Source organism: Symphalangus syndactylus, chromosome 2 (genome assembly GCF_028878055.3).
Source record: "Symphalangus syndactylus isolate Jambi chromosome 2, NHGRI_mSymSyn1-v2.1_pri, whole genome shotgun sequence".
NCBI lineage: Eukaryota > Metazoa > Chordata > Mammalia > Primates > Hylobatidae > Symphalangus > Symphalangus syndactylus.
The window spans coordinates 16,243,468-16,255,828 of NC_072424.2; the positions used below are offsets into that span (position 1 = coordinate 16,243,468).

Below are 12,361 nucleotides of genomic sequence, written 5' to 3' on the forward strand. Positions count from 1 at the left end.
AGCTATCCAGGAGAAATCCCAGAGGAGATATGAAGTAAACAATTGAATTAAGGCCAGGCACAGTGGCTCATGCTTGTAATCCTAGCACTTTGGGAGGCCAAGGAGGGAGCATCACTTGAGCCCAGGAGTTCAAGACCAGCTTGGGCAATATAGGGAGGCCCTGTCTCTACAAAGAATTTAAAAATTAGCCAGGCATGGTGGCGTGCACCTGTATTCCCAGCTACTCGGGAGGCTGAGGCAGGAGGATCACTTGAGCCTGGGAGGTGAAGGCTGCAGTGAGCCATGATTGTGCCACTGTACTCCAGTCTGGGTGACAGAGTAAGACACTGTCTCAGAAAAAAGGAAAATTACAGTGCTCAGATGAGAGGAAAGGCTACAAATTGGGGCATTATCGGCACATATTACTTAAGTCCATGAGCATAAATGAGGTGTCTTAGAGAGAGAGAGAACAGAAAACAAAGATGGCCCAGGCCAAAGGGGACGTAAGTCTGAGCCCTGTACCAATCATCCATATAACCAGGAATCAGCAAACTACAACCTGCAGCCTGTTTTTGTAACTAAAACTCTACTGGAACATGGATTTACATGTTGTCTCTGGCTGCTTTTGAACTGTAACAGCAGAGATGTTGCACAAAGACGGAATGGCCCAGAAAGCCTAAAATATGTACTATGAGGTCTTTTACAGAAAGTTTACTGATCCCTTAATTCAAACCATCCAGAGGACTCAGTTTCCTTATCTATAGGAGTCACCCACCTTGCAGGATTAAGGGATATAATTATTTCTATAATGAAAAAAACCTAGCACACAGACACGGCACACAAGAGTTTCTACTGAATCTGAGCCTGCTCAGCAGGCTTTTCACTCCTGGCTTCAACACTGCAGCATCCAGCTCTGTTTCCATATTTGGCAATGGCGTTTAAACAGCACACACCTGCACTCCAGAAACAACTGCTAAAGTGAATTTGTAAATATAAACAGAAATGTCATCTGAGCTACTGCTTCCAACACAGGATAGACGTGTGTGAGCAGTTCTGACTCAGTCAGTTCTTTGTGGCCAACCAGTCTCCCCTAAACCCCTGTCCAACCTGAAACAAAAGCATCAGTCCATGAACAATTGGTTTTCACAGAACAATTGCTTACAATGCCTAAGTCCTCACCATTAATCTTAAAGGGAAGAAACAGAATTGTTCAGCATCGCTTGCTTACCCCAGAACACTGCCCTAGCTTGGGTAATCCATTTGGCAAGAACAGCCAATCATGTTTCAGAATAAAGTTGTTTCCTAGGCAACCAAAAATCTAGCCACAGAAACAGGCTGTAGACAGTGGAAAGAAACACAGGGATGGGAATGGGAGGGTTGATGGAAGAGCAACCCAGAATCCACTGACCTTGATCTGATGTTCACCTGCAGTGCCACACTCAATCACTATCCAAGTCCTAGCTGTCCACCCCATCCTCGACAGGGTACTCTGTCCCTGGGCCCCAGCATGGCATGGCCCCTTGGATGATTGGTAGCTACCTGGAGGACCTCAGAATATATTTGCCTACAGCCCACCTAAGAGAAAGCCTCCAGGCAAGTCCCACAGAGAAGACAGCGAAAGCCCAGGACCCTTATGAACATGGGCGCAGGGCCACGCTGGTGATATCTAGGAATAATGGCATGGAAAAATGCACCCAAGCTTCCTTTGGGAATCAATCTCCCCGTCCCACTCTACAGATAATGTTGCAGCTTACTCTATTTTAGGGGAGAAAAAACTCTATTGTGTCCAACAGTAATATCCAAAGTAAAATCTCCCTCCAGGAACTCAGAAACTGGCTGCAACTCACATTAGGAATGCTGTCATTTAAGCTAAAGCATTTAGCCAAGGGTTGCCCCAAGAAACAAAACCTTGAAAAAGATCTACGGCTGGGTGCGCTGGCTCATGCCTGGGATCCCAACACTTTGGGAGGCTGAAGCGGATGGCTCACTTGAGCCCAGGAGTTAAGAGACCAGCCTGGGCCACATAGCAAGGCCCGTCTCTACAAAAAATTATTAAAAAAAAAAAAAAAATAGCTGGGCATGGTGATGTGTACCTATAGTCCCAGCTACTTGAGAGGATGAGGTAGGAAAATCCCTTGAGTCTGGAAGGTCGAGGCTGCAGTGAGCTGTGATCACACTGTTAATACGAAGCCTGGGCAAAAGAGTGAAACACTGTCTCAAAAAAAAAAAGAAAAAAAAAAAGAAAAGAAAAAAAAAGAAGGAAAGAAAAAGAAAAAGATCTAATGAGAGCTAAAGAAAGATTCCTGCTTGGAGCCCCAGCGGCCATTTCTGGCCTTCTGAGTGACTGAGAGGCTGGCAATTTCAGGCACAGGGCATTTCCACTTTTGCAGTTTTCTGGCACTTACGTCTTCTCAGAGTCTTTGCAGATGTGGCATCTCACCTCTGAAAAACCCTGCGAGGCAGGAGGGGCAGGATCAGAGTCATCGGATTTTCTCTACAGCTCCCAAAGAAAAGGTCAGGAACCACATAAGGGAAGGGACCAGAACCCCACTTCTAACCACAGATGCGTGGAGAACTCCAATCTCTCCACCTACTGCAGTGGTACCCGAGATCCTTCTTTTGCCTGGCCTCTCTCCTGCTACATCCGATCCCACCCACTTCTGAAATCTCAGCCAACTCATCAACTTCCCCAAACTAGCTCCCAATCCAGTTTTCTTGTCTGTCTTGGCCAATGCCACTTTCTTTCTCTTAGTCACCAGGGTATGAAACTTCCACTTTGTACTTACCACTGTCTCTTCTCTTCCCTCCCCCATCTTATCAATCACAGAGCCTGTTGCTTCCTCCTCCATCGCTTCTCTCCCATCCACCCTGGCCCCTCTACTTCGATCCACGGGTCTACAGAGGTATGGGTTTCCATATCTGTGATTTGTTTTTTAGAGCCAAGGCACGTGCTCACTTTGAGAGTAGGGCAACAGTCGGGGCTGGCCGAATTTGCCAACAGAACCACCGCTTTTGCTCTCTGATGATAATGGCCCCCTGGGTGGTTTTCAGTGGCCAGGGTGTGGGGATTTGGTGGAAGCTGAGGGAACCCCTGAAACGGGGGTCTCCAACTACACAAAGGACAAAGTACTTAATGCTGCCTCACTTAGCAGAAGCCGCACCATACGGGACTGCCACGGAAGCAAGGGATGAACAGCAGGTCTGATCAATAGCTGCAGACCACATTTACTCAAGTACTTCCTGTCCATTCCTGTGTCTCCTACCATCCATACTGAGAAATAAGTGTTTTCTGTGGGAGAATTCTCCCTCCCCTTGCGACCCATATTCTATTTAGAAACAAATGGCCACTATTGCTACAAGAACTTCTTTGCCAGATAGGAAAGGAGCGGTCAAAGAAGTGGCCAGAAACATCTCATGGACAGGATGGAGGGAAGACTGAACCAGCTCATGGCTTCTCAAATTTTGGGATGCCTACAAATCACCTGCATCTTTACAAGTCCCTGGATGAAATGGAGATTCTGATTCAGCTGGTCTGGGGTGAGGTCTGAGGCTCTGTGTTTCTAGCAAGCCCCTTCGGGCAGCTGATGCTGTCGTGTGTGGCCAACCCTGGGAGTAGCAAGGGACTGGTCACCATTTGCACCTTCATCCTCAGGCTTCAATCCCCAGTCCCATGGGACTTCTGCTGCTCCAATCTTGATGCCTGAGCTCTCAAAAGGGGAGATACAAAAGTCGCTCCCTCCCTAGCCCAATGCACTCCTGCATAGAATGAAGCTGTCAGCTAGAGCTACAAAAGCTGCCCAAAGGCACCCCAAACCTGCAATTGGAAGGAAAGAAATCTTAAAGCTATAAAATTTAAATTAAAAAACAAAATCCTTCAGTCACTTCCAAATCCTCTATCTTTTGACTTCACTCTTAACGCCATGGCCCTCCTTAAGCCAGTCTTTCACAGGGAACCAGCAGAGAAAAAGGGAAACATTCACTCTAGATTCCGGTTGTCAGGAGCTGTACCCCGCAGCAGGTGCGCACCCTGCGTTTGTCACCATCCCTGAAGCCCTGACGGCATCATCTTACAATGCAACCTCTTTCCTGCCATGGACCCCACACTCTGTTGCTGTCTTGTGTATTATTCACGTGCATGCATTTATACTACCAAGAAAGACCTGTGCCTGGGCAGGAAAGAGGCACTCTCTGAATATATATTTTTAAAACCTCTAGACTGGGAAAGAGCACATCTGCAGTAGAAAAATAAACCCCAGTTATTCAGAGAGCAGAGACAGGTTTTGAAGAGGACAGATGCTAGCAATGGCACTGGCCCCAAACACTTCCTCTCTCTCCATTTTTTTAGAACAAAAATGTTATGGAATGGAGGGTGGGATTTTGTGAATGAGTGAATATACTATCTTAAAGATCTATATTTAGAGACATTTCAGAGGCAGCAGTTCTAGGGAGAGAAGCCTCAGGCGGGTGCATATGGACCAACTCAACCGTGAAAATATTTGATAAACAGCTTCCATCACAATGTGGCCATTCAGCCTGAAATTTTATTTAAACACCACTATCCCAGTGGGCAGAACCTTAAGGGACCTTATCCAAAAAGGCACAGCTACCTAACAGAAGCTATCTAAACTCGGCCCTCACCTGACAGAACACTGATCATTTATTAACTCAGCTGAGAAAGAGGGCGGGGACGTTAGGGACCGGCAAGCCGAATTTCCAATGACTGAGGAGCACATTTTCCCAAACGTACAGTCACATTGTCCTTTCTGTTTCCTAAGCTCTTTACTAGATAGGTCTGAGCCGCGAGAGCTGGCCAGTGCCTGTCACTGGTTAACTCAATTCCACTATAGAGACTTGCAAAAAATAGGTTAAAATGGTTCTTTTCTACCTGGACTCGAGTTGTACTTCCATGCGCCCAGCAACACCACACGTGCACGAGAAACAAGGCAGGCACAGCACAAGGATCATAACATTTAAAAAGAAAATCCTCAAACACGATGTGCCTCCATTGTAAGACGATGCTTTCTCAAGCTACAGGGGTGAAGACAAATGATGGGTGCACACCTGCTCAGAAGAATGACTCCCTGCTAAAGAGCTGGAGCCCAGAAAACCACGAGGCTCAGCCTAGCATTACATCACCACGCCGAGCCAACTCCTCACTGAAGCCCAGGGGTCGAGGGACCAGCGAGGAAGTACCCCCTGGGGCCCCATCTCTCCTACAACACACAGATCAATCCCCACCATCTTTTTAATCTACACATCCATGACTCTTAAGAACCCACTTTACTACACCCACCCCCAAGTCCCCAGAAAATACTCTTCTCTGAAACACAGTCTTCTCTCTGGAAAAGTGGGGGCAGGTGAGACTGGGAGGTCCACTTTGGATACAAGCCTGAGTTGCCGAAATGCGACCCGGCCGGCAGACCCATTCAATAAGCCCCATCGTCCAAACATGCCTGGGTAGGTAATGGAGACGACCATAACAGAAACGTGAATTCTAATAAACACTCAGCCAGGATAAGGGCCACTTCTGAGCACGTTAGCTCTGTGGTTGAGAGAAAAGATCGGATTCCTGGATCGATGCACAGTCAAGCACTGCCTCCACCAATGACAGGACGGTTCGGCCCTTTACTAATAATAGCAAGCGGCCTTGTCCTCGAGTGTTCACCAGATTGAGTATGTGGATGATGCTTAGGCTAACTGGACGGAACGTCCACCAGAGCGCACCACGCCATCTGCCCAGCCACACGCGCAGCTGCCCGGAAACTGGGCTGTCTCCCCGGGCACGGAGCTGCCACGCTCATGGGTTCTTCCTAGGAGGAGGCAGTCTCGGATGCCTGGCTGTTCCCTTGCAGGAAATACCACTGTGCCGGGGGTGCAGAGTTAAGATGCTGACGGCAGGAGAAGCCCCCCAGCCATGCACCCACTGCTGAGCGACCAAAACTGAATTCCAGGGAATCGTTTCTGCCCACAGCAGTAACTTGGGGCTACCAGATGCTCCTCCCAGAGCAACCACCAGATAAAGCCTTCCAAGGCTGCGGAGAACCCCAGGCCAGCCTGGGCTCCAGGTTGCACAGACATTAGGAAAGGCGACACTAACAAAGCCCGGGCATCCTCTCCTCCTCCCCGGGAGACTCGGGGCGGCCCGGGCGGAGCACTTACATTGCCTCGGAAGCCTCCAGGTTCAGGTCGCTGGCTGGGGCTGGCTGCAGGGACTGCGACCCTCCCATCCTCGCTGTGCCCTGGCGTGCAAGCTAGCCGCGAGCGGGGCCAGCGTCCTGGCGCGATTCCTGCAGCCGGGAGCCGGGGCGGGCCGGCCGGCGGCCGGGGTTGCTGCACTGCAGAGGGGAGCAGCTGCGGGCATCCGTGGCGGCGGCGGCGGCGGCAGGGAGCTGCGACTCGCGGCCCGAGCCGGGGCCCGGGGGGCGAGCGCCGCGGGTGTGTGCGCGCAAGTGTGGCCGGCGCGCGCCCGAGTGTGGCCGGCGTGCGCGGCTCTGCCCGGGGCGTGCGGGTGTAAGCGTGAGCGCCGGTGTGGTCCGAACGGCTCTTCTCTTAAACCCCCCAGGCAGCCGGCTCCTGTGTGTGACACAATGATGTCATCATCGCCGAGGAGCCCCAACGCCTGCATCTTCACAAAGCTCCATCGCGGGCTCCGGAAACGGGGCTGGGGGTGGGGAGGCGAAGACCCTCCCTCTGCCCCAGCCCCTCCCGCCTCGCCGGGACCGCCCGCATTGTGTAGCTTTGAAATGCAAACGAGCCGCGGCCCGGGAGCTGGGGCCCTAGAAAGGAGGGGCGTGGTGGTCGGGCGGGCTGACCACCGAGAGTAGGGGGCTCAGCCCTGTTGGCTCATCCCTCCAGGAAGGAGGAAATGGTCTCTCCCGGCCCAGGACTAGCGGGGACGGCTGGAGGAACAGGTAAATAGGCTGCAGCGGGCAGCGGGAGCGACGCTGGGAGAGACCTTTTCCACCGCCGGCTTCTGCCTCCTTCAGGTCCCAGGTCCTGGAGGCAGCTGAGGTCTGTACCAAGGAGAGCTGCGGGGCCTGGCTCTCCCCTCACAGCCAGCCCGGGCCTAGCCTCCAAGGACCTTTGCACCGCACAGTCTGCAGGGCTTGGGGCAAGCTAGGGAGCAAAAGGTACTGGGCCTGCGAGCGGGCTGGGGCTGCAACACCATCTTTGGCCACCAAATGAGCTCCACAAAGCCAAGCCCTGTGCAAAGGCTCACCCTAAACAAGCAGAGGCGCGGCCAGCTGAGCCGCCCAAGGCAGGCCCCTAATGCGGCATGCGTGTACAGGGCAAAGGCAGTTCTCCGTGACATGCATCGGCTCAGCTCTGTGATTCTAAACATGGGCTGAGCCTGCAGGAATGTCCGTGACACCCCATCACCAAGCTCCCAGTGCCCAGCCCCATTCTGTGGCTGGCAGCATGTCACCCATCAGCAGCCAAATCCCCGTCCCTGGCCTATGGCTGGCTCGGAAATCCTCAAGGCTTGAGCTCCTGAGCCTCCTCACTGAAGGCTGCTGGAGAAAGAGTTCATCTCTGTATAGGTACAGGAGGTTTGGGGCACACCTGGGAACCCCACCGTCCCCTCACGCTGTACATTCAACACAGCCGCTTCCTGCGCTCCCAGCCCAGACTCACAGCTGAATTCAAATGGAACCTCTGATGGGTAAGTGGAAGACTCTTCCACATTTCCCAGCTTGTCTTCACCCACAGGGCAGTGAGCCTAAAATGTATCTAAACTGTGGCCAAACGCAAAAGAAAATAAAAACAAAATTGTTCAAAGCATTTTAAAATTGCCTCCAATACACTGTTTTCTAGCGACGTGGCCGAGGACGTTTGGATGGGCTTTTTTGATACTGACACTCTTGGTCACAGTAGTTCCAGAGCTTCACGGGGACTGACTTTCCACTGCTCCTATTCAGTATCAGTGTCAAACAGAATGCCAGAGGATCAACATCGTTTTCTGGGATGTAACAACATGAAATTTCCAGGAAACATTGAGAAGGTCTACTTTTGCATTTATATGAAAATAGTTAATGATTATGTCAATCTTGCAGGGAAGGTGGCTGTCAGGGGTGGTGTGATGAGGCGTGCTCTGGAAAACACCTCCCGGGGAAGCCGTCACTCACTGTCAGCATTGGGTGTCACTTGGTGGCAAGGATCCTGCAACCTGTTTATCCTGTCACCATTCTCAGCACCCTGGGGGTTTGTTTCTCTGTCAGAAAACAGACCTCTTGGGCTCCATATGCAGGTGAGGGCCCAAAGAAGCTTACCACGTGGAGCTGAAACATCTGTAAGCTCTAACCTGGGCTGCTACTGTTTTAAGGAAAGTGGCCCTTTCCCTGGGCACCTAGGGACTGGCCTTCAGCCAAGCCCGGTACTCAGAAAATACATGAGGAAAAAATGAGGAACCACAATTAGAACTCATCTGCCAACTTTTAAAAACATTTTTCAGATGATGTACAAAAGCACAAAGCCATCTAAATGTCCTTACCCTTAACAGGTAGAGGTTCCGCTGCAATAACAAGATAGGGTTTGAAATGAGACCGGAGTTCAAATCCTGACTTCTCCCTCGTTAAGTGTGTGGCCTGAGCCAACTATTTAACCATACTGAACCTTATTTCCTCAGCTGGCAAAAGAGGAAAAGCATCTATTTTGCAAGGGCATTGGAAAAAGTAAATTAAATACCATCTATGAATGCCCAGGACCAGGATTCTTCTTCATAAGAAAAAATTTCCCCCCAAGTATAGTACCATAAAGGAAATTAAGGCCGCATTAAAGTGAAGTGCTTTTACATAGAATCCCAGCAACTCAAAAGTTACAACATAGTGACAGGGCATATTACTTAGTGGGACAACACCATCTCACTGCTGTCAAAAACACAATCAAGAACCAGGAGAGGGGCTGGGCACCATGGCTCACGTCTGTAATCCCAGCACTTGAGGAGGCCAAGGTGGGAGGATTGCTTGAGCCCCGGAGTTAAAGACCACCCTGGGCAACATAGTGAGACCTTGTCTCTACAAAAAAATAAACAAAATTAGGTGGGTGTGGTGGTGCATAACTGTGGTCCCAGCTACCAGGAGGCTGATGTGCTTGAGTCCAGCAAGTCGAGGCTGCAGTGAGCCATGATCGTGCCACTGCACTCCAGCCTGGGTGACAGAGCGAGACCCTGTCTCAAAAAAAAAAAAAACCAGGAGAGAAACAAATAGAATGTGAGTGCCATGGCTCCATTACAGTCGATGCAACTAAAACCCATGTATGATTAGTTTGTGTAAATTATTTATGGAAGAGTCTCTCAGACCCTCATTGAAGACCTTTTGATGCTGACTTTATAAACAATTTAAAACAAAGCTGGTGATCTAGTAACTCGGCCTACAGAAAATGTAAAGCTGAAGAAAATAAGGACAGAGAATGATAAAAGGGCTGTGCTATGGACTGAATGCTTGTGCCTCTCTCCCAAATTCATGTGTTGAAGCCCTAATCCCTAGTGGGATGGTATTTGGAGGTGGGGCTTTTGGGAGTTAATTAGATTACATCATAAGGGTCCCCTCAAGATAAGATTATACCCGTATAAAAAGAGAAAGAAACACGAGACCTGCCCCCCGCCGCTTCTCTGCTGTGTGAGGCAGGAAGGTGGCCATCTCTGCAAGCCAGGAAGACAGCCTTCATCAGGAACCCAACCATGCTGGCACCCTGATCTCAGACTTCCAGCCTCCAGAACTGGAAGAAATGAGTGTTTTCTATTTAAACCACCCAGGGAACCCCACTTCTCCTAAGCATGGCCCTAATGAGACCCTGAACTCAAACAGCGCCTGGGGGCCTGTCTGTTAGACCACAGTCCACATATTCTAAGGACCCGAAGGCAGGCTAAAGCCCGGTTAGACAGGCTCCACTGCAAACGTTCCTACTGACGTCCGCAAAGACACACTAGAAACCTGGATAAATCAAGGAATGCATCCATCATTTCTAAAAAGCAGTTCAACGTATGTTAATGCACCTATTATGTACCTGGCCTATAAGTGGAAACCAGCTTATTCTCACATTACTTAGTGACACCTACCAGAAAGATCAGCAAACCTGACAAATCCCCGTAGCCAAAAGATAAACTGAAGCTATGTAGTGCAGCCTCTTCAGTCCCACAGAGGTTCAAGGGACTGAGCCATGGTCAGAAACTGCGAGTAGTTTGAGACCCCTCTGACACCCCAAGAAAAACAAACGTGAGTGGCTCCACCTTTGCCTGTGGCCTCAGGGAGTCTCCAGTTGCCATAGCAGCAAGACTCTCCAAACACCACCAATGGACCCCGAGCTGCTAATTAGCCCGAGCACACACACTCAGGAAAGTAGGTCAGATCACAGAGAAACCCATCTGGAGGAGCTAAGAATGTAAACACAGATGGAGAACAGGGCTCCTCCAAGCCCTGGGTCTTCACCACCACCCACTACACCATGGTGGGGAGTGGAGGGAGGCTGGACAAAACCCCAGCGGCTTCTCTTCAGGGAGCCGAGCTTGAGACTGGCTCTGGGCTGTCTCTGAGAGTGTTATCTTGTTACTCCACCTGAGGCCCCGCGCATCCAGCCCCATGTCACACAACTCTGCACCCAGCAGTGCCTGAACACCCAAGCCCTGCACTGAGCTAGGCACGCTCACTGCCTTGCCGAAAATTCAAAGAGCTGGGAAGCTGTGTGGCCTGAATGCAGCACCCACACGTCAACAGGAGCAGGGACCTGGGAGCAGGGACAGAGCCTGGGCTCAGGCGAGAATGGTGCAGTGCTGGGCTTTCTCCACCCAGGTGTCACAGTCCCAGGATGGACGTTCTTTCCATGTGTCCCCAAAGGACACACTTCCACATCACTCAGTCTTGTTCCAAAAGTTGTCCACTGCCTTTGCAAAAAAGTCCCAATTCGACCTCCTGGCTTTGATCCGGCATTGGAGCATGGCCAGGTCCTCACCGTGGCCTCACTGCTGAGGAGCTGCCCCCTCCTCAACTTCTCCATCTCTCTCAGTTCCTCCAGAAAACCACATCCCAGCTCCCCCAGCTCCCTGGAGGGGTCTGCTCCCTGCCAGCCCCCAGACTTCTTTCCTCCCATTCCCTCAGCTGCCTGCATATTGATGCCTTGGCGCTTTCTTGCCTTGTTATGATGAATAGAGAAAAGGCAGAAGATGGTTGTGTTCGTTTATTTGCAGCAGTACAGATATTCTGTTAACCTCTTACATGCCAGCATTAAATCTCACATGCTCACCTTTGGGAGTCTGAGTGGTTTCTTGGGCTTAAGCACAAGCTTCAGTGAAGCCCCATCTTTTCCAGAAGGTTCTCTTGTTCTCTCCTTGCAAAGGGCTGATCTATTTACTGCATCTCTTTCTTACCACCTTCACCATATTTACACCTGGAACCTTTCAAAGTTCTTCACAAGCAAGGACAGCTCTACAGGTGACTCTTCAGCGGGAAAAACCCTGTTGATTCAGTTATGACAGAGGCAGAAGACTGGGAATTTCACTGTTAGACCCAGGGAGGTAACCCAAATGTGCTAGAAAAGAAATCAGTAAAGGGAGATGAGACTCACTTTTGTTTTTTGGGTTTTTTTTTGAGACGAAGTCTCGCTCTCGCTCTGTTGCCCAGGTTGGAGTACAGTGGCACGATCTCAGCTCACTGCAACCTCTGCCTCCTGAGTTCAGGCAATTCTCCTGCCTCAGCCTCCCGAGTAGCTGGGACCACAGGTGCACGCCACCACGCCCAGCTAATTTTTGTATTTTTTAGTAGAGATGGGGTTTCGCCATGCTGCCCAGGCTGGTCTTGAACTCCCGGCCTCAAGTGATCCACCCGCCTCGGCCTCCCAAAGTGCTGGAATTACAAGTGTGAGCCACCTGTGATCTCACAGCCAGTCGAGATTCACTTTTATTTTTAAATTAAGAATTCAGAACATATTTGTAATCTTTGATACCTATAGGAAGGGAGGAAGAAAGGAGGGAAGGAGGGAGGCCAGTCCCCAAAATCTCAGGGCTATACAAAAGTTGTTAGCATTAAGAATTCTCATCACATATGAAAAAAAAAAAATCAGTAACACAAATACCATGTTCAAAAAGACTGAATATGATCCTCAAAATCTTTCTTTCTTTACCAAATAAATTCAGCTCTCTTTTTTTTTTAAAACACACCATTGCTGGCTTGAGATTTCAGCTCTTTTGAGATGGAAATGGTAGGAGACAGTCATGAGGTAGCTTTTGAGAGAATATACCCTACCTAATGCCAAAAAGGATTTCAGCCCACAATTCAAGAGAACAAAGAAAACAGGAAGAAAAGGTGGGTAAAAGCCAGAGGGAGTGAGGTGAGCCTGGAAGTGCTGACCTAAGCCCTTGCTGGAGTGGGGTACAAGTCTGGCTCTAAGT

At 50.1% G+C, this 12,361-nt stretch overlaps 1 protein-coding gene across 5 annotated transcripts in view; it reads right to left on the reverse strand.

The window, feature by feature from the left end:
* Positions 1–12,361, reverse strand: part of TACC2 (transforming acidic coiled-coil containing protein 2) — a 226,755-nt gene that overhangs the window by 82,324 nt on the left and 132,070 nt on the right. Inside the window, exon 1 of one of the 5 annotated variants that reach the window (XM_055246764.2) lies at positions 6,139–6,695. The exons of 2 other annotated variants lie outside the window; for them this stretch is intronic. In XM_055246764.2, the coding sequence (XP_055102739.1) occupies positions 6,139–6,206 (68 nt within the window). In that variant the 5' untranslated portion in view covers positions 6,207–6,695. Of the gene's footprint in view, positions 1–6,138; positions 6,696–12,361 lie in introns of those variants that run through there. 2 more of the 5 variants (XM_055246765.2, XM_055246768.2) reach the window with 2 other exon arrangements.